This window comes from Poecilia latipinna, unplaced genomic scaffold, assembly GCF_001443285.1.
Source record: "Poecilia latipinna isolate Pla-1442-1.1 unplaced genomic scaffold, P_latipinna-1.0 Scaffold2877, whole genome shotgun sequence".
NCBI lineage: Eukaryota > Metazoa > Chordata > Actinopteri > Cyprinodontiformes > Poeciliidae > Poecilia > Poecilia latipinna.
This window is the reverse complement of record NW_015115493.1, coordinates 18,354-42,442: the sequence shown is the minus strand read 5'-3', so window position 1 is coordinate 42,442 and position 24,089 is coordinate 18,354. Positions and strand designations below refer to the sequence as shown.

Here is a 24,089-nt window from a genome sequence, read left to right as displayed (position 1 = left end):
TATGGTGCTCGGTGTTTACGAAAGTAAACATGGATGCTAACGGCTTACGATAGCTTACGATTTTGAAGTTGTTATCCAACCGGAACCAGCACAGTAACAACTTAATTCTCATTATCGTCCGTAATAGTTGTTGTTTTTCTTCCCGCTTGCTCGTATCAAGACGCAGAATGGTGACGTTTGTCGAGTATCGATGACGTTCAGGTAGGATGAGCCATAGACATAATATAAGATATAGTATATACTAATATACTATATCTTATATTATGTCTATGGGATGAGCCGTTCAGACTCGGGTCTTGGAAAAGAACAGATACGTATCATACATCCAAGTAGTCTGTCTGGGTCGCACTCGATGGTCTGATCTGTACATGTCACATTAAGGCAAAAAAAAAAAAAAAAAGAAAAAATCGCAATTGAGGCTGCAGTGTGGATGCAGCCTTACTCTTTATTAATCTCACTTTACCGCCTCTTCTGACGCTTCCTCTTGAATGTTTTTCTTTCACACCCTAAATCTTTCGTGTAATTATATTGCTAAAGAAACCTAAGGACATATGTTGCTTTGGCAGACTGGTTGTGTTTGGGAAGCGGTGTGTGTGTGTTGGAGATCCTAAATGACATGTTTCAGCTGTGTGTTTCATATACAAGATTCAGAGAGTGCGTCTCCCTTCCTTTGAATGCTACCCTGCAGCCACATAAACACTTAGCATATGTTCACCCGAGTGTGTTCAGTCTTAAATTACACCCAGACCGCCACAACATGAGCTGCTGCGGTAGCCCGTGTAAAGTCAGCACTTCTTTGGTGTAGCATCATATGACATGTTTTTAAAGCTTTTTCTTCACTGTTTTACATTTACAACATTTGAAGAAGTTTGTGTCTGTTTGAGGATTTTCCTGTTTTGATGTACATAAAAGCTGGAACATGATAGGATAATATCCTGGAGCAAGACAGATAGCTTATTTGCCTTTCAGATGAGAATACAGTCTGCATCCTGTGATAACAAGTAGGCAAGCTAACACAGAAACACTGAGGAGATTATTTTTTATCTTTCTACACTGCAAAAACACAAAATCTTACCAAGTAAATTTGGTGTAGTTTATTTATTTTTTTACTTTTCAATAAATGCATCAAAACTGAAAGCTCTGGCTTTCAACTCAGTGTATAACGACATCAACCATCCAACGTTCTTGGATGCATTTAGTAAAGGAATCAGATAAAAGGTTAGATAAAAACATAATTTTCTGCTGGATTCAGAGCTACAGCCTCTCTGTATGATAAAGCAGCAACATTTTTTCCTCTGTTCTTGTTTGTCAGGTTTAATGTTTGCATTACAAATAGGGCCGGACGACATGGATGAAAAACTTATCACAATATAAGCCTTTCATGTCAGTCAATATTGATAATTGCCGAGTATAATTGATGGTTTTTTCAGAAAGCTTTTTTTTTTTTTTAAATATCTGAAATATTACCAAACTGGTTTCATGATCTGTCCTGTTTTTGTTTTCACGATGGTTTATGTTTTTAAGCAGTAATGAGGCACAGCGGTGAAACCTTAAACTGCTGCTGTGCAAGTTACTCAACAGGTCGTTGCTAGGTAACCACTAGTTACTCAACAGGTCGTTGCTAGGTAACCACTAGTTACTCAACAGGATGTTGCTAGGTAACCAAAGAATGAGTGAGTTAGTTGATTCTACCAACCTTGCTTAGGTGGCCTTGCACAAACTCAAGGCTCGGGGGCCAAATCCAGCCCACTATACCTTGTTATGTGGCCCTCTGCACTCTAAAGAGTCACATAAATAGAACCGTCAAGATAACAGTGTGCTTAAACATTATTTTATCATTCAGTTCAAAGCAGTTTTTATCCGTTTACTGCCAAATTGCATCAAATAGTTCCTCCAGTTTCTTGTGAATTATTGTGGAACTTCACTCAGTCACCAAATCCCTGCACTTTAGTTTGTTGCAGATTTTTCGCAAAAGTGGTGAAAACATTGGATCTAAGGTTTACTCCCACCTGTAGGTGGCAGTATTTATTACTTCTACAAAACAGCTGTCTCAGTCTCACTTAATGTCAAGTTATAATCCATAATGACACGGTGAGTAATAAAAAGTCGCATTTACCATCATAGATGAGCAAAAATATTTCTAAATTACTACCAGATATTTTTTTTTGTATTGCAAAAAAAAATAAAAAAACACTAAAACTATCATGAAACCATAGAGGGACTGAAAAGATGTTCAGTATTATTTGATTTTAAGAATTTATTTATATTTTAACAGTTTTTATCAGTACATTCTGACACAACCGGCCGTTTAAGAACATTTATGGACTTGATTTGGCCCAAAAGGAAACTGAGTTTGACACCACTGAGCTAAAGCCTTTCTTCTGCCTACATCTCTCAGAATGCTGTGCCAGATTATGGACTTTATTTTGTATTTGAATCAGCAGCTCAGACCTGTAAAGAAACCCGCAGATCTGTGTCGACCTTTAAAAGGAGCATTTCTGAATTGTAGCAGAGGAGATTCTGTAACAGTTTCTGTATTTCAGATTGACGAATCGTCTCCGTTCGCTTCTTCCTAACTTGGACTCTCTTCACGGAGCTCAGATTCTGGCTCCATCTGCAGACGGAGCTTTCCGTCTCTGGACCTCCTCCAGCACAGACAGCGCAGAGCCACATAATGGCTCCCGTTCATCCCCTCCTCAACTCTGCATCTCTCTTTTTAGACTCCTGCATCTCTCCCCCTCCACATACCAACCACTGAAATCAATTAAACAGGCCCACTTGTCCCAGTCCAACTCCCCCTGGTGGCAAAATAAAACAATCTGTCATAGAGAAATGCTTTGATTTGAATCAAAAAGTGTTTAGTCTGTGAGGAATTGTAACTCGGGGTAAACAGTACTAGACCAAATTAAGGGTTAGCTCAGTTAAAGCTGCATTTTGCTGTTTATTCAATGTTTTTTCCGTCTTCTGCAGAAGAATCTTCTGACACGGTGAAGGTGGCTTCGTATATCCTCATCGGAGTCGGATCTCTGACGATGGCCATGGGCTTCTTCGGCTGCATCGGAGCCATCTATGAAATCCGCTGCCTGCTGGGACTGGTGAGGAGAAACACACACAGAGCCTGTTTATCACCGCTGACCGGATCAGCACTAACTAGCACCAAAAGCCACTCAACTAACGCTTTGGAATAAATGTACTTGTAGGAGTATTTTTACTTGAGAATATCATTATGGATTATTGCTTCTCTGACTTGCAGAGGCGGGTAGAGAACCCGAAAATTGTATTCAAGTAAGAGTATCACGACTGCTTCAACATATTTTTACACAAGTAAAAGTTAAAAAGTATTTGGTAAAAAGTCTACTCAAGTAACTGATCAAATTATCAAACTATCAGTCATTTAATATTTAAAAGTTACATCATCAGATAAATCAAATTATAAAGTTAAGTGGAAATTTTGGTATTTTAAGAACAAAAATGACAATTAATATTAGTGACAAAAAAAAGCAAAATCAGGCAAAAGAAAATGTTTGCCAATCAGTTTCTTTTATAAAAAAGTTCCACAGACACACAGACCTGTGTGTGTCTGTCTGGTGAATTTTTGTTTAAAACATGTTTATTTTTCATTCGGTGGCTAGAAAATCCATAAATTTTGCGATACTTCATAATAAAATGACTCAAATAAAAGTAAAAAGTAAAGTAAAAAGTGTAACTGATCAAATTATCAGTAATTTAAATTTTAAAAATTACATAGACAGACAATGATATAAAATTAAGTGGAAATGTTGGTATTTTAAGCACGAAAATGACAATAATTCATAATTCACAACAAAATAAGGAAAAATTTAAATTTTACCAAATCAGTTTCTTTCAGTAAAAATCGTATTTATTGGCAGAGGTTGCTAATTTTGCGCCATCAGCTCTTCTACCAACACCAGCAGGAAAGGTGGGTGAAGAGTCCAGGGACACAAACGACCAGGAATCGAACCGGCGATCTGCCGATTGCAATCCTCATATATCAATATAAAACCCCTCACTGCCTTTTGTATTCATGCCAGGTTTAATTTCCACTAATTTCCACCTGCCTGCTTAATAACATGTGACGGATTCCTGCTGACGGCAAAGCCTCTGATAATGTGTGAGTCTGTCAGGCGGCTGAGAGGAGCTGGAGATAAAACCAGGGCTGTGGGGGGCGGCTTCCACCAGGGTGGGGAAGGGTTGTGACCTCAGCAGCGTTAAACCTGCTGGGGGTTAACTAAAGAACCGACGTGACCCACTTCTCTGAGTGACACAGACCAGCTGGTGGTGGACAAACCCCCTCAACACTACACTGTAAAACATTTACAGGTGGTTTAACCTGAAAATGAAAGTCCACCTGCTGCCTGGAAAATGTAATTTAAGTCACAAGAAAATAGTTTTGGTTTTAACTCGGAAATTAAAGTTCATGAAGTTGATTTAACAACAAGAGACAAGTTGTCTAAACTTTGTTTTTTTAACTTCATTAATCTTTAATTGTGAGTTTTAACTTAATGCTGCAATTTAAACCAAATAATTATTTCACAATACCAAAGAAAAACAAATCTGCCCTCACCAGTTAAAGAGCCACATTTCTCTATTATTTTACTCACAACATCAAGTTAAAATAAATACTTATTTTACTTTAGAATAATTTAAATTCTTGTTTGAACTAAATTTCTGATCTGATGATGAATTTTATTAAACATCCCAATGAATTCAGCTCAGAAACATTTAGTGAGATCAGGACATTATCCTCAAGCTTTGCTGACTGAGAATTGCATTAAAATGAACATTTGCCTTAATAAAACACCAGAGTCAGATCAACGTAACGCACTTCCACCTCAGGAGACAGAAACATGCCGCTAAGCATTCTGGGAAATAGTTCCCACTCCTGTCTTTCTCTTCTTTCAGTTTTTTTAAATGCTAAACTAAACTCAGTTTATTCAACTCTTGGAGGTTTGACTAAATTAATAAAAAGTTAACAACTTACTGCTGCAAGTTTATCTTTCACAAACTCACATTTAGGTTCAAAACCTAAAACTGGATAAATTTATTTGACTTAAGGAGTAAAAGATAGTAGACACAACTAAATGTGGCTCTAATGTTTTACAGTGCAGGCATTCTTAACTGGACGGTTCTGAAATCCCTTCAGTTTATTTTGTAAATCCAACATGGATAAATCTAACAGCTAAAAGAGGAAGAAAAAACTTTTGCTTTTTCATAAACGTGACTTCCTGCCACTTCTTTTTTTTAATTTTTTTTATTAAAATGTCACAGGATTTGTGTGTTATTATTGAAATACCTTCAGTATTTTCTGCTAATATTATTTCCTGTTTATTTCCACAGTACTTCACCTGCCTTCTGCTCATCCTCATCGCTCAGGTCACTGCTGCTGTTCTCATTTACGTACAGAGAGATCCGGTGAGACACGCTTCACTTTCTTCTCTTCCTCCTTAACGTTTCGATTCCTAAAAAAATACAATTTCAGTGAATTATTGTGCCTACAGCTACCCTGAAACCTCAGTTTCTCATGCACCACATTTCCTATTGAGGGCAAAACGTTTGTGTTTCCCCTCACAGCTGGAACCGGCTGCAAAAAACACTGAATCTTACCAAGTATTTTTGTTCTAATTTCTGCTGCAAATATCTTAGTTTACTTGAAATAAGACTAAACTAACTTACAAGTAAATTTTATCAGATATCTGAGCTTGTTTTAAGTCAATAATTCCTAAATAATGGAAAAATATTAGTTCCACTTGCAGTGGAATGTTACGATCAACTGGCACTTTGCCGTTACCTAGCAACCACAGCCGAGCCAAGGACGTCACCTAGCAACCACAGCCGAGCCAAGGACGTAACCTAGCAACCCCAGCCAAGCCAAGGACGTCACCTAGCAACCACAGCCGAGCCAAGGACGTCACCTAGCAACCAAATTCTAATTCCACTAGCAGATTATTTCACTTATAACAAAACATTTTTCCCATGTTCTTTTCTTAATCAATTTTAAGAAATTATTTACCTAAAACAATCTCATGTTTCTTGCTCAAAAGTTACTTGTAAGTTAGTTTTGTCTTATTTCAAGTCAACTAAGACATTTACATTAGAAACTAGAACAAAAATACTTGGTAGTTTAGTGTTTTTGCAGTGAACGTAGGTGTCACATTAAAACCCTTAGGGAACCTGCTGCATCCTGTGATGAAACACGGCGCAGATGATCGAACGGAAACCCACAGGAAGTCGGTCTGTAACTGAAATGACTTCAAATCCGGGTAGAAGAAGAAAACGCAGGAAGTGGAGAAGGGATTGTTTTCATTGTCCTGTCGGTTCCCCCTGCAGGACGTCTTTATGTTTGTTATGTGAACAACGACAAATGTTACCCTAGAAGTGATTACTTTAGGGTCAATAAACACCTCTGCTGAATTATGAATAAAAAATAAACTGTAGCACTATTTAGATTTAGATTAACAGCACTCAAAATGATCAGACATTTCAGTGAATTTACTTTAAAATTACTTTAGTAATTAGAACGCAGAGTTAAATAAATTCATGTATTCTATATTTTTTTCTGAATTGGACTCGTTTCTCTTTTAAAGTGCCGTAGGACTAACTAAAGTCATTTTCAATAGAAAATAGATCTGGAAATGTTTGGCAGATTAAAAGTACTTTTAATTAAAAGTATCAGACATACTTTTAATTATCCCACATTTTTGTCTTTAAAAATAGGTTTTATTTAAACACTGTGTTTATATTCGTTAGCAGAAAATGATCATGATGAAGAGAAATAAAGGTGCATTTTATCAGTCCTTGTCTTATTAATCCATATAATGCAATGGAGCTTCTGGAATAAACAAACTTTTGAATATTATTCTAATTTATTGAATAAGTTTGTATTATTGAATATAGTGGTAAATACATTTATTTTTAGAGACAATTTGTCAAATTCTGTTGGGGAAAACAACAAAAACTCAAAATGATATTTACTCAAATTTAAGAGTAAATCTTTTAGAAACTTCTTAAGACAGTAAACTCTAAAAATGAAGGTAAAATAATTCAAAAATATTCTAATAAATGTTCTTTGTACATATCCTTAAGCAAAACTATAATAATAATAATAATAATAATAATTTTGGTGAATCCAGATGTTGTGGCATTTCTCAACTGCAGAAGTTAGATAAACCAGTGTAATCTTATCATTATAAATATCTCAATTATAATAATAATTATTATTATTTTTATCAATACACAATGACTACATTGTGGCTTTAAAACTGGGGCAGTTTATTTAAGGTAATGTAAATTTATTTATATAGCACATTTCAGTGCTTTACATGAATTAGAAGGAAATACAATAAAACAACAAACCAAAGGAAAGAGCAAAAGAAAAGAGAAAACAAAAGAGCATAAAACTACATGTTAGTTCCCCATAAACAGTCCGTAACTTATAAACTAGCAGGAGTTTCTCTGGATTCTTGTTCTGATGAAACTAAACGTTGCTTCTCCATGTTTGATTCTATACAGCAGAGATAAAACAAGAGGAAAAAAAAATCAGAACTGATCCTATCAGATTACACAGCAAATTATTTCAGGATCCATTCTTCAGTGTTTGTTTCAGGGGGACCGTTTTGTCTGAACACATCAGAGTCTTGGCCATGTTTTATTCTCTGAACAGCAGGATAGGTGGATGCGCTGTCAGCTCTGTGTGTGTGTGTGTGTGTGTGTGTGTGTGTGTGTGTGTTGGTCACATGTGGGTCTGCAGCCTCCGACACACTCCCTGTGTTTAGGGCTCGCCACAGGGCAGGGCGCTGCTCCTTCCCAGAAAAGGGCGCGGCTCTCGCCTGTCATGAAGCTGCGTCGCCGCTGCCGCTCTCTGCGGTCTCACACACATAAACACAGAGCCGGCCAGAGTTCTGCAAAGCTTCAACATGGAGCTTCACATGTGTGAACTGCTGAGAAACATGAGACATGAATGCTGATGATTCGCTGTGGGAAGGGATTTGCTGACATGCAGGGCCTCGTTTTTGAATAATTAACACTTTAGTCTGTAAAAGTGGGGTAGAAAAATGCAGAGTTGGTAATAACTAGTTACATTTACTCATTTATATTTACTTTTAGGAGTATTTTTGCTACGCTGTACTTTCTTTTGCTTGAGTAATGTTATTATGAAGTATCTCTGCTCTTACCTGAGTAAAATTTCTGGATTTTCTACCCACTGAATGAAAAGGAACAATTGCAGTTTTCTGGCCGATTACCGATCGATGAGAAAACCTGACCTGCCGATTCGGATCTTGGCCGATACCGTTTTCTTTGTCTAAAATGTAGTAAGAAAGTTGATGAGTAGCCAACAGTGAGACGACCAATAAATAGGCTGACTGATAAATCAGTGCATCCATAATTTTAACCAAAAATTCACCAGACAGACACCTGCAGTCTCTGTTAAAGTTTTTACATTTTTTATTGAAAGAAACTGATTTGGAAACATTTTGTTGGTCAACAGGTTTTATCTCATCTCAATGCTGACTGTTTTCTGTCACTGTTTACTGTTTTTCTCCAGCTGAAACATGAGATGTCCGTCATCATTAGAGGGTTGATAGTGAACTACACGGGTCAGAACAAAACCACGGAGCACGCCTGGGACTTCGTTCAGAGGACGGTGAGTCAGTGAGTCCAACCGGATCAAAATACAGAAAACACACTTCATTTGGTGGAAAAGGAACCATCCAGGTGCGTCTGCATACAGGACGAAAAAGCAACAAAAATAATGATTCAGTAAATGCAAATGTTAATTTATGTACTGATAACACAGTTATCTATGGCTCAGCTGCATCTCTTAATGTTATAGAAGCAAATTTTAGTGTTTAAAACCTGTTTTAATCTCAGAGAAAACAAAACTTATGTTATCTACTTCCCAGGTATCAGATTGAATTTGTCTCCCACACTGTAAAACATTAGAGCCACATTTAGTTGCGTCTACTATCTTTTACTCTTTAAGTCAAATAAATTGATCCAGTTTTAGGTTTTGAACCTAAATGTGAGTTTGTGAAAGATAAACTTACAGCAGTAAGTTGTTAACTTTTTATTAATTTAGTCAAACCTCCAAGAGTTGAATAAACTGAGTTTTTAGGTTTGCACTTAAAAAAAGAGGAAAAAGTGGGAACTATTTCCCAGAATGCTTAGCGGCATGTTTCTGTCTCCTGAGGTGGAAGTGCGTTACGTTGATCTGACTCTGGTGTTTTATTAAGGCAAATGTTCATTTTAATGCGATTCTCAATCAGCAAAGCTTGAGGATAATGTCCTGATCTCACTAAATGTTTCTGAGCTGAATTCATTGGGATGTTTAATAAAATTCATCATCAGATCAGAAATTTTGTTCAAACAAGAATTTAAATTAATCTAAAGTAAAATCAGTATTTATTTTAACTTGATGTTGTGAGTAAAATAATGGAGATTGTACAAATTGCAGCATTAAGTTAAAACTCACAATTCAAGATCAATTAAGTTTAAAACAATGTTTAGACAACGTGTCTCTTGTTAAATCAACTTCATGAACTTTAATTTCTGAGTTAAAACCAAAACTATTTTCTTGTCGACTTAAATTGCATTTTCAAGGCAGCAGGTGGACTTTCATTTTCAGGTTAAACCAAATGTAAATGTTTTACAGTGTATAATTGCCTCATCAATGAGGAGTTTAGTCACTTTAACAGTTTAAAAAGTTTCTCTCTCTGATGACTCCTTTTGCTCCATCTCCTCATTGCTCCCCCTTTCTTCCGTGTCTCCAGATGAAGTGCTGTGGCTGGACTGGACCAGGTAACTGGTCTGAGAACATTTTGATCAAGAACGGCACACAGAAGCTGTACTCCTGCTCCTGTCGTAACGACACCATGCCGGGAACCGACATGAAGGAGTTTGGCCTGTGTGAGCACCTGTCAGAACAGCCGCCTGTCTTTGAAATGGTACGTGTTTTACCTCATCGCATGGCGTTTCAGCAGAACGTAATCGGTGCTGGAGTCTCTGAGACGAGCTGATTGAGCTCCAGGAAGCCTCTGCTGTTCGCTGTTTGGGCTGCCTGCTTCAGGAAGGTCACAGGCTGCTTCTCCTGTTTTCCTTTCCCCCCCACAGAGCCGACCCAAAGCCTCTGAGCACGTCCGTCTGCCATCGCTCAGCCCCCTCCTCCTCTCACACTTCTGCTTTTCTCTCTCAGGGCTGTATAACCAGCGTGGAGAAATGGCTGCTGGATAACTGTGGGATTATCCTGGGGATCTGTATCGGGGTGGCTGTTGTGGAGGTAGGATGTTCATTTCTAACATGTTCTGACCCGGTGAGCGTTCCCACGTCCAAACGAACGTCACCCTATTCAACACAAAGAAATGGAAGCATTGCTTTCTGTTTTGGTTAAATGACACCCCTTTTATCGCCATGTAAAACATGGTGGTGGCAGAATCATGCTGTGGGGATACTTTTCTTTAGGAGGAACAGGGAAGCTGGTGAATGCAATGTAAAAAATGACATCTCTAAGTTACGGTAGAAATACGGATTTTAATGTATTTATACAGTAAAATTCTGGCAAACACAGAATTTTATCGTATAAAGTCGATATAAATGCAGATTTTACTGTATAAATATACGGATTTTACCATATTTATACAGTAAAATTTTGGCAAACAGAGAATTTTACCCAGTAAATAATAACAGTAAAATCTGTATTAATATGGATTTTACCAAATTTATATGGATTTTGACTTATTATTACGACAAATGTGGTAAAATATGTATTTAAGTATTCTACCGTGTTTATACAGATTTTACCATATTAGTAAAATTCTGGCAAACAGAATTTTACCGTATAAAAACTGTGGTTTTTACCGTAATTAGACATTTTTTACAGTGTGTTTAGGACGATGGCAGGTTATTGACACCGTACATCCTGCTAGAGCTGCGGTGAAACTGTTCAGATCAAAACCAATTCATGTGTTAGAATGGTCTAGTCAAAGTCCATTTAAATTTCTTTGGCAGGACAGATGCTCCCCATCCAACCTCACCGAGGTGGAGCACATGTCAGATTATTCTCATAGTTCCTGGTTTCACAGTGGATATTATTTACAGAAAACATGAAAAAAATGTGAATCATTAGTATAAAAACATGTAAAATGAAGTTTCTTCAGTTCTGAGGAAATATTCCCAGTTTTCTGTGACTTTTCAGTGAATTTTCGATTGTTTTGTTGGTGAGTTTAATTTCTGATGACTCCATTTGCTGCAGCTCCTGGGGATGATCCTCTCCATGTGTCTGTGCAAGAGCGTCGTCCAGGAGGATTACACCAAAGTACCGAAGTACTGAGCCGAGCATGAAGCAGCCCGTTCGACACAGATGGACCGACTCCCCTCCGCCTCTCCTCCACACACACACACACATAAAGAAATTAAAACAGCTGTCTTCGGTTCTCGTGTCTCGACAGCTGTGCAGATTTCTCACACACTCAGCCAACATGTCCCACTCAGTAACTCACACTCGGCTCTCAGTCATCCTCGACACACACGACGGACTCATTTGATGGCATTTTTTTTAAGGCGAAGAATTTGTTGTTTATGACGGAGTATTGGGGCCATATTAAGAAAAAATTCAGGGTATTATCAGCCTGGCGGGCCGCCAGGCTTATATTGTTTTTTTTTCTTTTTTGTAACCATTCGCCAACTGCAGCCGTCTTTGTTGCGTTGAGTATTTCACTGGCAGAGCAGAAACGGTCCTGAAAGATGTTTTTATAGTTCATAAAGTCGGGAGCGCACCAATCACACCGCTGCCGTCTCGCGCGCCGGTGCGGCTGGATCTCTAAAGTTTCGGATCGGATCGGATCGGATCTAAAGCCTCCTTTCACTTAAGCTGGACACAGGCTGACCTGTATGGACCTTTACATGAATCCCTTGAGGACTCGTGTTTCTTTGGAGAATCTACGTCACGGTATGAGTCAAATTTAAAAGCCGCTGAGTTTCCTCTGCTTGCAAAGCTCGATGAGAACCGCTGATGGAGGCGCATGTTGAGCGAGCGGTGAGAAGGATTTATCTTTGTGAACAGAGAATTACATCTCAACACGCTGCCCGGCGAATGGCTCTGTGTCTGATTCAGTTAATGTAGCCGTTTCTTGGTTAGATGGCACGTTGGTGGTTGAGCGTTTTTTTATTTTGGATTTGATTTAGGGGCCCCTATTGCTGCCAAGAACATCAGCATCACTAACAGTATTTCACCTTGGATTTAGCAAATTATGGGAGAAGAAGGTAGTTTAATTGGCCAACATAAAAAGCAATTAGTTATAATTGTAGTTTAGTAATTTGTATTTGTGAACAAACAGCTCAATCCCACAGATTAAACTCAGAGGGTCAGATTGTTGCTGTGGATTTATGGAGTTCTGAAGTTTTAATTTGGATTAAACAGAAGTGCAAATAACTGATATTTATTTTAATTGTATTTTTTCCATTTGTTGTTTGTAAGAGTCTTTAGTTGTGGGTTTAGGTATCGTCTCCAATGTCTTCCAGTAACATAACACAGTAATATTTTTATATGTCCGGTCAGCATCTTTTAATACAGAAACACGGTGGACCGCCTCGGCGCCTGACCACTGAGCTTAGCCAGGTTTTCTGGGGGAAACCCTATAAATTAAAACAAAAATGATGAGAAAAAAGTCATTTTTCTAGAATAAAACAGTAGTAATACGAGATTAAAGTCCAAATATTAGAAGAATAAAATCGCAAAATTGCTAGAATAAAGATGGAATATTTCAACTTTATCATGTTAACGTTATGAATATAAATTTTGTAATTTTATTGTTTTTATTTTTTAATTGCAACCCCAATACTCCGTCATAATAATTTGCTTCTGTGCAAATGTCCATGTAGATTCTAGTTGTTTCTCAGCCGACCGCGGCGTCAGAGCGAGCACTTTAGTGAGATTTGGCGATCTGAGAGCAGATCAGATTTAGGCAGGCAGATGGGAGGGAAACCTGTGTGTGTGTGTGTGTGTGTGTGTGCGTGTGGGTGTGCGGGTGTGTGTGCGCGCGTGTGTGTGTGTGTGTGTGTGTGTGTGCGTGCGTGCGCGCTCGCGCCCGTTTTAAGGATTACCGCCACCCTGTAACCTTGCACCTGGTATTTCTGGTGCTGAGTCAGCGTTCTGCTCGGTGCTGCAGTGGTGGAGATTTATTTTGGTTGAAAATCAGCTCAGACTCGGTAACCCTGGCATCCGCTGACCCCTGCTGACCTCTGCTGACCCTGCCTCCACTTCCTCCTACTCCCTAGCAGACACAACTAAATGTGGCTCAAATGTCAGATAAATTTATCCAGTTTTAGATTTTGAACCTAAATGTGAGTTTGTGAAAGATAAACTTACAGCAGTAAGTTGTGTTAACTTCTTATTAATTTAGTCAAACCTCCAAGAGTTGAATAAACTGAGTTTTTAGGTTTGCACTTAAAAAACTGAAAGAAGAAAAAGTGGGAACTATTTCCCAGAATGCTTAGCGGCATGTTTCTGTCTCCTGAGATGGAAGTGCGTTACGTTGAGCTGACTCTGGTGTTTTATTAAGGCAAATGTTCATTTTAATGCGATTCTCAATCAGCAAAGCTTGAGGATAATGTCCTGATCTCACTAAATGTTTCTGAGCTGAATTTATTGGGATGTTTAATAAAATTCATCATCAGATCAGAAATTTAGTTCAAACAAGAATTTAAATTATTCTAAAGTAAAATAAGTATTTATTTTAACTTGATGTTGTGAGTAAATAGTAAAGAAATGTGTCTCTTTAACCAGGTGAGGGCAGTTTTTTAGTTAAAACTCACAATTCAAGATGAATGAAGTTAAAAAACAATGTTTAGAAAACTTGTCTCTAGTTGAGCTTTAATTTCTGAGTTAAAACCAAAACAATTTTCTTGTCGACTTAAACTGCATTTTCAAGGCAGCAGGTGGACTTTGATTTTCAAATTAAACCACCTGTAAATGTTTTACAGTGTAGTGTCGTCCATCATCCTCTGAATCTTCCTGTCAGCTGTGTGTGTGTGACTTTCTGTTTTATATCTTTTATATTTTCATGTCATCTTGTAAATATGTTCACTAAGGGATAAAGGCACATTGGTGCTTGGTCAGCATTTCATATGGGAAAGTTTTTCACCCACATGCTCTTGTTTTAAGAGTCCTACTGTTTTTGTTTCCTCTCTATTGTTCAGGATGTGGCTCCCTTTGCGCCTCGTCAGCATTTATTCTGTCTGAATCGGAGAAATTGGAATCCCTGAAGTTAATCTGTCTTCGCTCATAAACACATACTGTTATTTCTTTAACGTTGAATCTAATGGAAGTATTTTTTATGCTCTTTTTTTTATTTTAAATAAGACAGCCGATATCCGATCCCCTACACTATTGTTCACATAACAGGCGCATAACAATGAATTATTTCATAAAGTTAATTTATTTAAATCTCATGAATTCATTTCACACAAAGTGATTTCAAACAGCTCAGAAAAGTATTTGGTGGTTCCACAAACCAAATACTTTTGGTTTTGCTTGAGAAGCACTTCTTCCTTCCACTTAACCTTCCACTAAAATTCTTTAACTTTTATGGGAGAACTTTTGTTTTGGATATCACAACATTTCTGTAATAAAAATAATTTTTTTATTTGTTTTAATGTAATATTGCAATATTCTGAGAAACTGAATTTCAGGTTTCCCTAAAAAATGAACAGAAATAACTGTTTGAAATATATAATTCTGTGTGAAATAAATCTAAATAAACCTTTAAAAATTTGATTCAACTTTACTTAGATCCATCCTGTAATATTGGGCAAAAACAACAACCTTAAAATGAAGGTGATTTCAAGTTTATTAGAGCATCACTGTCTGAAAAACGTTGCTTTGATTCATCCATTTAATTTAAATGTATTTTTTTTTTTTTTTAGGGCAGGCTGCATTTTTATGTTGTTTTTTTTATTAAGCTCATCAACATGAAAAGGTCATTTTCATTTTTTTAGCCCTGCAAACCTCCACATTAATTTAGCTTGATGGAAAATGAAGGTTTTTTGTATAAAATGTTTTGTGTAAGGATTTCATTTGGTAGAGGGAAAAGATGTGGATTTGAAAGCCATTAGAACGTTTTTATGTTTTTTTATTATAATGAATAAACTTAAACTATTATGAATTATGAATCTGTCTCTTTCTTTTATTTTGGCGCCTTAAAAGGCAATAATCTTATTAAACAGCTCTTTTTTTATTTAATTGAGAAAACAAATAAAAAAACAACAAACAAAGCACTGAATCTGAATTGGATCTCAGTGAGGGTTTTACCTTTAAAGGAAATAAAACATATAGCTGCACAAGAAAATAAAGAGCTCATTGCACTGAACCCCATTGAAAAGCTCCTGGTTATTCCACCAAATATAGATTCCTGAACTCTTCCTGAGTTAAAACTTTAGTATTGTTGTTTCTAATTGAATATTAACTTGTTTTCTTTGCATTATTTGAGGTCTGAAAGCTCTGCATCTTCATCTTTTTCGTTATTTTGACCATTTCTCATTTTCTGCTAATAAATAAATGTTTTCTTGTAATTTCAGAGACATGTCAGCAGTTCATAGAATAAAAGAACGATGTTCATTTTACTCAAACATTTATCTGTAAAAGGTAAAATCAGAGAAACTGGTCATTTTAAGTGATCTCTATATTTTTTCCTGAGCTGTATAAATACTTTGGTTTATTGCCAGTTTTCTATCTGCATTTGTTTTCTTTTGCGGGTTTTACACCTAAACAGCCAGAAGATGGCAGTATGCACCTATTACTGTTTGCGCCATGGCTCTTTAAAGTGCAAGAGGAAAAACTATGTTTCGTAATCCTGTGTATAAAATCGGTGATTTTACAACATTTCAGCATCTGAGCTGATCTGTTTCTCCTCTTGTTGTCTCAGTGATGCTTTCGAACTACTCCTGTGGCTCAACTGAACAAAAAGCTCCTCGTATTATGAGATTGTTCCTCTGCAGTGCAGAAAAGATCTCCAGATATCGTGAGTGCCTGACTGTTTTTACAGGAAACAGGGAATCGCATGGTGTCATGCCAGAAGCAAATTCCTCTGCGCAGACTGCTGCTCTTAAACCAAACAACAAACTCCCACCGAACCTCACGCTGATCCGCTGCTGTGTTGCTGGAACATGTTCAGTTACGGCCCTGTTATTTGCTTCTCCTGGCAAATTTAGTCACACTGTCATAACTTTTAGTTGCATGTTTTATGAAGCACTTTTTAACACATATTTTAATATAAAACCAAACAATTGTATTTAGTAGCAGGAACTGGCTGTGGCAACAGAGCTTAGAGATGTCAGCTTCTGATTAAGATCACAAGTCTGATCTTGTGAATAAGAAAGGATACAGACGGATTCAAATCAGTTAGCATGAGCGACGGGAAAAACAAGGAAAGAGGTGGAATTAGATTATCGCTTTAATTTAAAAAGAAAAACTCTTTTGGCAGTATGATAATGTCCTGATCCAGTCCCAAGTATCAGACCAGGGTTCCAGTAAAGTCTCAGTTTTACTTATGTGTTGTTTTATGTCAGCTGCAGATATCTGTACTTTATACACCAGTTAATTCTTTTTGATGTTCACTACCTTCATAATTTATGAAGCACATATGTTGTTGGCTTTAACCCAACAACCTATGTGTTTTTAATCATTTACGACACTCATAGCAGTGGAGAGAATGTACTGGCTGCTTAGCCCCTATGCTAAAACTTAACTGATTACATTTTATGAAATTCAGAGAAAAATGGTAAATTTCCGAGACAGGAACACAAATGTTCCCGACGGTTTGTTCCTTCAAGATCAACTGGAAATGTACTGAAATACGACACAAGCCGTGTTATCAATGAGTAATATCAAAAAAGGAAGAAAACTTTGCAACACTTTGGTTCTATTTCAGTCAGTTATATCTTCTTTTTTTTTAAATCAAGTCCTGCTGAAAGTTGCTAAGTTGTGTCAAAATATTCGTCAATAACATCCCAGTGTGAAGTTCTTGGTTAATAAGGAGATCATTACAATACTAATTTGAACCATTTAATGTGGACGACATATGGTGTTATTTTATGCTCGTCAATTAATTTTAACCATAACAGTAGTTCGTAAGGATGTCCCAATCCGGTAGGTGACCGTACGCACCTCAAAGTTGTTTACAATCCGCCATAATAGAAAAGAAGGCGGAGCACCAATCTGATCACGTGATCGGAAATCGGGCCAGTCACGTGATTTCAGACTCGATCGGAATCTGGGGTTACATCCCGATCAGGGCTCGGGTATGTAGTTTTATTCTAAAACCAGATAGTAATTTAAAAAAAAAAAGGTATATACCGTTATGTGGCGGTACAGAGTCAGACTGCACTCTGTACCGCCATATGCGCGGCAATTTGCAGCAGTGACTGCCGTAAAACGGAGCAGAACACGGCATTAGCTGGAAGCGGGAGCCATAGACATAATATAATTATATTATGTCTATGGCGGGAGCATTCTTGGCAACGTTGGCTTTATTTAGCGACTTTTCAGAGCCTCCTAATAGCTTCTTTAAAAACAAATCCGACAAGCGACATCCCTGGAAATGGTAAGTCTGTCCCTTTTGCAGGAGATTCACTTTTTATTTTTATTTTGACCAGTAAATTAAACATTACACGAATCAAAAGAGTTGAAAAACATAAAAATAAACTCATTAGTTAATTCAGCTCAGGTTTCCAGGTGTTTCTAGCGCCAAGCGCATTGAAAAGATTCTCTTTTCTTGCAGTAAATGGAAGGGTTTCATGTTGCTTTACCAAAAACAGCCACTTAGTATCAACAACTGTCTTCAGAAATGACTCGGAGCAGTAATGGGCCGGTACTTCCCCATCAAACATGTCTGCTGTTAATTAGGTGCTGCTTCCAGCATCTTAATGAATTTTATTCACTTTGATGTTTTGGATTAATTACTAAATTGTTTTTGATGTTATCTTGATTAAAAAAACAACAACTAGGAATCCAAAGAATTAATTCTAATATTTGAAATTTTTTATAAGTTATAGGAGCTGGTTTTTCTTCACATCAGATTGATGTGAAAAACCAAATCAAAACGAATGGAAAAAAAAATGCGTTAATCCAAAGAGTAAGTGCAAATCTAACAGATTCATAAAGCAGCTGTTTACAGGTAGTGTGATGTTTTTCTCTGTACTGTAGCAGGATATTTTTCTGCTGCTGGTGTCGACTGACCTGACAGTTGACAAACTGAAATAAATTGCTGAGGTCAAACAACATGAGGAAGGATGCTCCGTCTGTTGATCGGCCAGTTCAAGGCAGGGGAAGTGAGTTTTGTAATGGTCCCACTGAGACCAAATACAATAACGGGTGAGTGATGAAGATGTTGAGTTGATGTTTTTTTTTTTTTTTACAGATGTTTGCCTGCGAACATTTAATCAGAACAGATTTTTTGCTTAAGGAATGCAAAATATTTGTGGCAAATTTATTAATAAAACTTCAGATTAAACTGTTAGAATAAGAATAAATAGGTGTCTCTGCATTTAACGAGTCCTCCTTAAAGTTAAATAACATTAAACTCTTTTACACATTAATTTGACAGAATGCAGATAAAATCTGCTTTAATATGATTGATAAAAACTGTTTTCTTGAAGGTTTATGTCTCTCCAGATTCTAGAGGGCCGCATAAAACGTTACGGCGGGCCAAATTTGGCCCCTGAGCCTTGAGTTTGACACATTTTAGAGGCTTCCGAAGACTGGGTGAAGTTTCCCCGTTAAGCAAAACAACCCCAAATATAAAACTAGAGCTGCAATGAAATGGTTTCAATCAAAGCTGTTGATATTCATATGTTCGAATAGCCTAGTCAAAGCCCAAACATTGATAATCAGTGACAAAGGTTGAAAACAGATTGTCCCCGTCAATATGTGACTGAACATGAGTTATTCTGCAAAATTGGTAGATACAAACCCCAAAACACCTGGAAAAAAGCACTTTTAATCAACTTTTAATTTTTTTTAGAACCTTTTAGATTTAGACTTCCAGACAAAAAAAAAAAAAACAGAAAACCGCAATATATTTTCCTTCCACTTTTTAATTGTGGAAGGAATTTACTGCTCAGTAAAGAAATGATCTGCTTTTTACTGCTAATTAAAATGTGTTCTCTGGGGGTGCACTGATTTATTGGCACCGGTTTTCTTCATTTTGGGAGATCGGTGATCGGCTGATACTGACGTGAAGCTGATCTCATCTACCTCAGCAAAGGTCTAAAAATCATCCACTGTCCTCTAAGCAGCACACAGCTACCAACACTCACCCGGATTAGCATCACGGTCAGAAAGCTAAATGAATAATCCAATAATAATAATAATCCAAGTCTTCGAGCTGGTCGTGTAAGACGCTGGTTCTGCTCTCGCTCTGACCGCCGCTACGCCCTGCTGGTAGTGATATTTCACAGACAAAGCGCCGCTCAACTTCCAGCAGACAGTGAGCTCTCACAGCAAACAGCTGCTTAAGGCTGCAGCAGGTAACTTAAACAAAAACAATTTTTATATATGTATTAAAATATGTCTATTATGTCTAAATTAGGTGAATTTATTGCCAGATAATTTTTCCATTTTGTCAGAAAACATGGTATCATTTATACCTAAAGAGAAAAATTAATAGCCATTCCAGAGATTGGCCTCATGGATGATCGGAATCAGATGGGAGCATCCCTAATATTTAGCAACATTTCTGACAAAAAATGTAGTACTGGCCAAAATCAGAGTCAGCAGGTCAGGCTTTTTAAATCATTGGCGATCGACCAGAAAACTGCAGTCGGTGTCCTCATAATATTTTCTCCTAATATTTTCTGCTTCTGCGATGGCAATCTGATGATGGTGGCGGTCTCGCTGCAGCTGCAGCAGCCCCCCCCAGCATCCGGTCCCCGGCTGCATGTGTTCAGTCAGCACCCGCAGCTTCCACCTGCAGGCTGACCTCCCTCTGGTTGGTCCTTTCCTGTTCACAACCTTTCCTATCCCTCATACACAAACAAAGAGAGTGCACTCAGTCTGCTCCACGTATCAGTCTGTCTGACAGATATGTATAATAACATAACCGTCTGGCTCTATCCGGAGTCTGGTGCAGATTAGCCCTGAAGCCCGAGGAGCTCTAATCAGAAATGAGCAGTGTGAGTCACAGCGGCCCGGTGTGTGCCATGGAAAGAGGATCAGTCCAGTTCCATTAGCAGTTTAAATTGTTTCGGAGATAGGCGGAGAGCCGGCAAGTGGCTTCAGGTCAGTGGGTGTCCTTCGCCTCATTTCCTGCCCACTGGCTTGGAGGATCCAGGAGGATGATGGACAGATCCTCCTTCCTTTCTTCCTTTCCTCCCGTCCCCAGCTCTTTATATCTCCGCGCTTCCGCTTGTGGGTAAACCCGGCTCGATAAGGGCAAGCTCTCGTTTTCACGTGGCCTCTTTGGCCTCTGCAGAAGAAAGGCTGCTGAAATCACTCTGGCGCTGCTCCACTACCTCGCCACACACCAGGGAGCATCAGCAGAGTCTGTGAAAACTCATGGTTTCCACCGAAGTCCAGTGAGACGGAGGCGGGAGGAAGAGGAGGAGGGATGGGTATGAAAGAAACGCCATGAAGTGTCGAGTGATGAAGAAAGAAAAGAAAATATCGCCTGATAGTGCAGCCATCTGCCTTATGCACACACTGCAAAAACACGAAACCTTAATAGTACTTATGGTCTAGTATATCCTAGTACACTTCAAATAAGACAAAACTAACTTACAAGTAACTTTTTAGCAAGATATAGAGGCTTGTTTTACGTAAATAATTCCTTAATATTAATGAAAAATACTAGTTTTATTGGCAAATTATTAAATTTTATAACAAGACATTGTCCCCATGTTGTAAGCTACTTCCGCATGGCGGCGGAGCCGACGTCATGTCAGTTGCCCCACTTCTTAAATCACACGATTTCTGTTAATTAACCATATTTGTTTTGGAAAGATAAGGTAATTTCCTCTCGTCGCACCAACACCAACCAAGAAATGACTTAAATAGAACTTAATTTCCAACGCTAAGTGGGCTAGAAGATCTCCAAAAGAAACATCATGACCCGATCTAAAGAAATTTAGGAACAGATGAAAAACAAAGTGACTGATTTCCAGTCTGGAAACGTTTCTGAAGCCATTTCACCGGATTCAGGGCTGCAGTGAACCACAGTGAGAGCCCTAAATTCAAAGTGAGGAAAAGTTGGAACGGGGAACCTTTCCAGGACGAGTCGGCCCACAGAAATCAGGCAGACCTCGTTTGTTTGAGTTAAGGTTCATGATTTAAACAGAAGAAAAAGACTGGTGAATGTCATGAACATGTTTTCAAGGTGAGAAAATGGAGCCTAAAAGAAATCAAAAGACTTTCTCACATTTCCAGAAAAAAAATAAACTGATGATTTTTGGAAGGTGTTGAATATGACATAAATCTAACATTTCAGAAAAGAACATTTCAACACTGTCTGGGCGGCTTTGCTGCATTCGGACCTTGATGCTGTAACTGATGGAACGATCAAGAACGTCCTGCAGGGCAATATGATTAGTTTGTGACTTTAGTGTCCAGCAGATTTGACTCATGAAGCAGAACAATGATCCAAAACACATCCTGAAGTTCGCCCTTTGGATGCCAGAAAGAAAAACGTTGGGTTAGGTTTTAATCCAGCCCTTCAATCTCACTAAATGAGACCATCGTTTCCATTTAGTTACCTTTTCAGATCGTGGTTTGGGTAGGCATCGTCCCTTAACATAGGGGAGTCAAACTCATCTTCATTCTGAGCCAAATCAAACATCTGAATGTTCTTAAAGGGCCAGTTTGCCACAATGTATTCATAAAATTAAATTGCTAAAATATAAAATGGCTGTTTCGGCATTCAATAACTGTTTCTTAAAATAAAATACTATTCAACTTCTTTTCACATGGATCAGTCCATCCAGGATTTAGATATTTTTTAGTTTTATTTGCAATCAAAATCACAGATTTTGTGGTTGTAATTTATAAATACTTGTAAGGATTTTTTTAATGATATTGGAGCTAAAGTATGATGTTAAATGTGACTTTTTATGAATCGCTGTAATGGTTACATGACATGAAGTAAGACTGAGGCAGCAGTCACTTAAAGTTTTTGGCCAATTTTGAGAAGAAAATTCAGTAAAATCAGGAAAAAATGTGGGAATTTGTTGATTCTGTGTGAATTTTGCAGATCTTATTGATGTAATTTGGATTCTTAAGGGCCACTTAAAAAGCTGCGGCGGGCCAGATTTGGCCCCCGGACCTTGAGTTTGACTCATGTGCCTTAACACTTGAAATTATCAGCATTGTGAATTTATTAAATTATTGGATGATTTTAAAAGGTGTGAAGGTGGGCAAATACTTTTTATTTAAAGCAGTGAGTGTATAAAACGGAGCATAAAGCTGGCCCAGCCTTCCCTTCTCACGCTGAAGCCGTATTTTTAGTAAGACAAACTCCCCTTAAATTATTTTGTGATTTCAGTGGATAAAATATGTGATTTTTGTTTCATAAATTATGCATGAAATCAACAATAACGTGTATTTAAGCAGTTTCTCTCCCTGCCATCTGCAATCTGTTTGCCAGCACACTGATTTTTATTTGTTTATGTGCTACATTTTGTTTTTGCACACTGTGCTTACTGTATAAATTAGGAGTCTGGAAGTCAGAGGGGATTCTGGCAAAAACATAATCCACTATGGGAAAAGCTTACTGTTAATGGAACTATAACTAGAAAGCAAATATTATTTTTGTCAATATTACACTTAACACTTAATGAGAATAAAGTCATAATGTTATGACTTTATTTTTTTATAATATGATTTTATTCTGGTAATATTACAACTTTATTCTTGAAATATTGACTTAATTCTTGAATTCTTATGACTTTCTGATTTTTTTAAATTATTGCATTACTTTTTTCCCCACATTGTTTCCATTTTTATCTCTGTTTTGCAAAAAAAAAACAGAATATTGCAATTTTGTTCTAATAATATTGACTTGATTCTCAAATTATTATAACTTTATTCTCATATTTTTACTTGTTCTTAGTATAGCCTTAATATTCCCTCATACAAAATATACAAGAACTATGAATATTTGTCCAAGTTATTCCCATATTTTTTAATATTTTTGCTCTTTCATTGTCAGTATATTATTATTATTTTTTAATTAATTTAGCTTTCAGTGGCTGGTTGCTCACTGGTTGCCAGGTCAAAACGATGTCAGTGGGGGGCGGGGGGGTAACAACAAATCACTGCCCTCAGGCCCTGCAGCTTGTTTATCCGCCCATGAAATCAAATTAGCTTCAACCAGATGAAACATTTGTCTTGATGGCTTGTTTAATTAGCTCTTCCTACTATTTGAATCTGATAATAGTTGGCAGCCAAATGTTTCACATTAAGTCATAATGAACAAATAATCCTGAGGTTAAAATGTAAATATTTAGCTGAGGTTTTCTTTAAAATGTTTGTTTATGTTTAGAATTTGAAGCATTTTTCTGAAAAATTTGGCTTTTGTTTACAGTGCTAATGAAACATATTGACTCCCTTGGATGTTTCACCCTTTAAAGCTACAGTTTTGACTTTGTTGACAAAAAAAATTACAAAATAAATCCTTAAATGTCAACTAAATAGTGTTTCCTTCCAGTCAGTATTTAGTAGATGCACCTTTGGCTTCAGTAACAGCAGGGAGTCTACATGCTGCTGTTTTTCTCTATTCTTCTTGCCAAACTGTTTCAGCTCTGTCAGGTTGTGTGAACAGGTCTGGACTTTGACTAGGCCACTCCAGAACGTTCACCTTCTTGTCTTCAAACCATTTCTGCATTAGCTGGATGCTCCAGGTCGTTATCTTGCTGGATAATAAATGTTCTCTTGCCGACGGAAACAAATTGTCCTCCAAGACGCTGCTGCTGTAGTTCTGACTAAAACCAGGAAGTTGGAGCACATCACCCAGTACCAAAGTCCCTCCACTGGCTCCTGTAGCTCAGAGAATAGATTTTAAAATACTGTAGTTAGTTTATAAATCACTGAA

The 24,089-nt window shown here is 37.5% G+C and overlaps 1 protein-coding gene and 1 long non-coding RNA gene across 2 annotated transcripts in view; both read left to right on the top strand.

Moving 5' to 3' along the window:
• The window catches only part of LOC106939452 (CD82 antigen), a 37,437-nt gene extending 24,988 nt beyond the window's left edge, over window positions 1-12,449 (top strand). Inside the window, exons 4-9 of the mRNA XM_015021844.1 lie at window positions 2,971-3,095; window positions 5,359-5,433; window positions 8,564-8,662; window positions 9,789-9,962; window positions 10,211-10,294; window positions 11,267-12,449. Of these exons, the coding sequence (XP_014877330.1) occupies window positions 2,971-3,095; window positions 5,359-5,433; window positions 8,564-8,662; window positions 9,789-9,962; window positions 10,211-10,294; window positions 11,267-11,344 (635 nt within the window). The 3' untranslated portion in view covers window positions 11,345-12,449. The remainder of the gene's footprint in view (window positions 1-2,970; window positions 3,096-5,358; window positions 5,434-8,563; window positions 8,663-9,788; window positions 9,963-10,210; window positions 10,295-11,266) is intronic.
• A 5,024-nt stretch (window positions 12,450-17,473) lies between these two features.
• Window positions 17,474-18,554, top strand: LOC106939453 (uncharacterized). The gene is made up of 2 exons (XR_001422849.1): window positions 17,474-17,612; window positions 18,215-18,554. It is a non-coding gene; the product is annotated as an uncharacterized LOC106939453 (long non-coding RNA).
• Window positions 18,555-24,089: the final 5,535 nt, after the last annotated feature.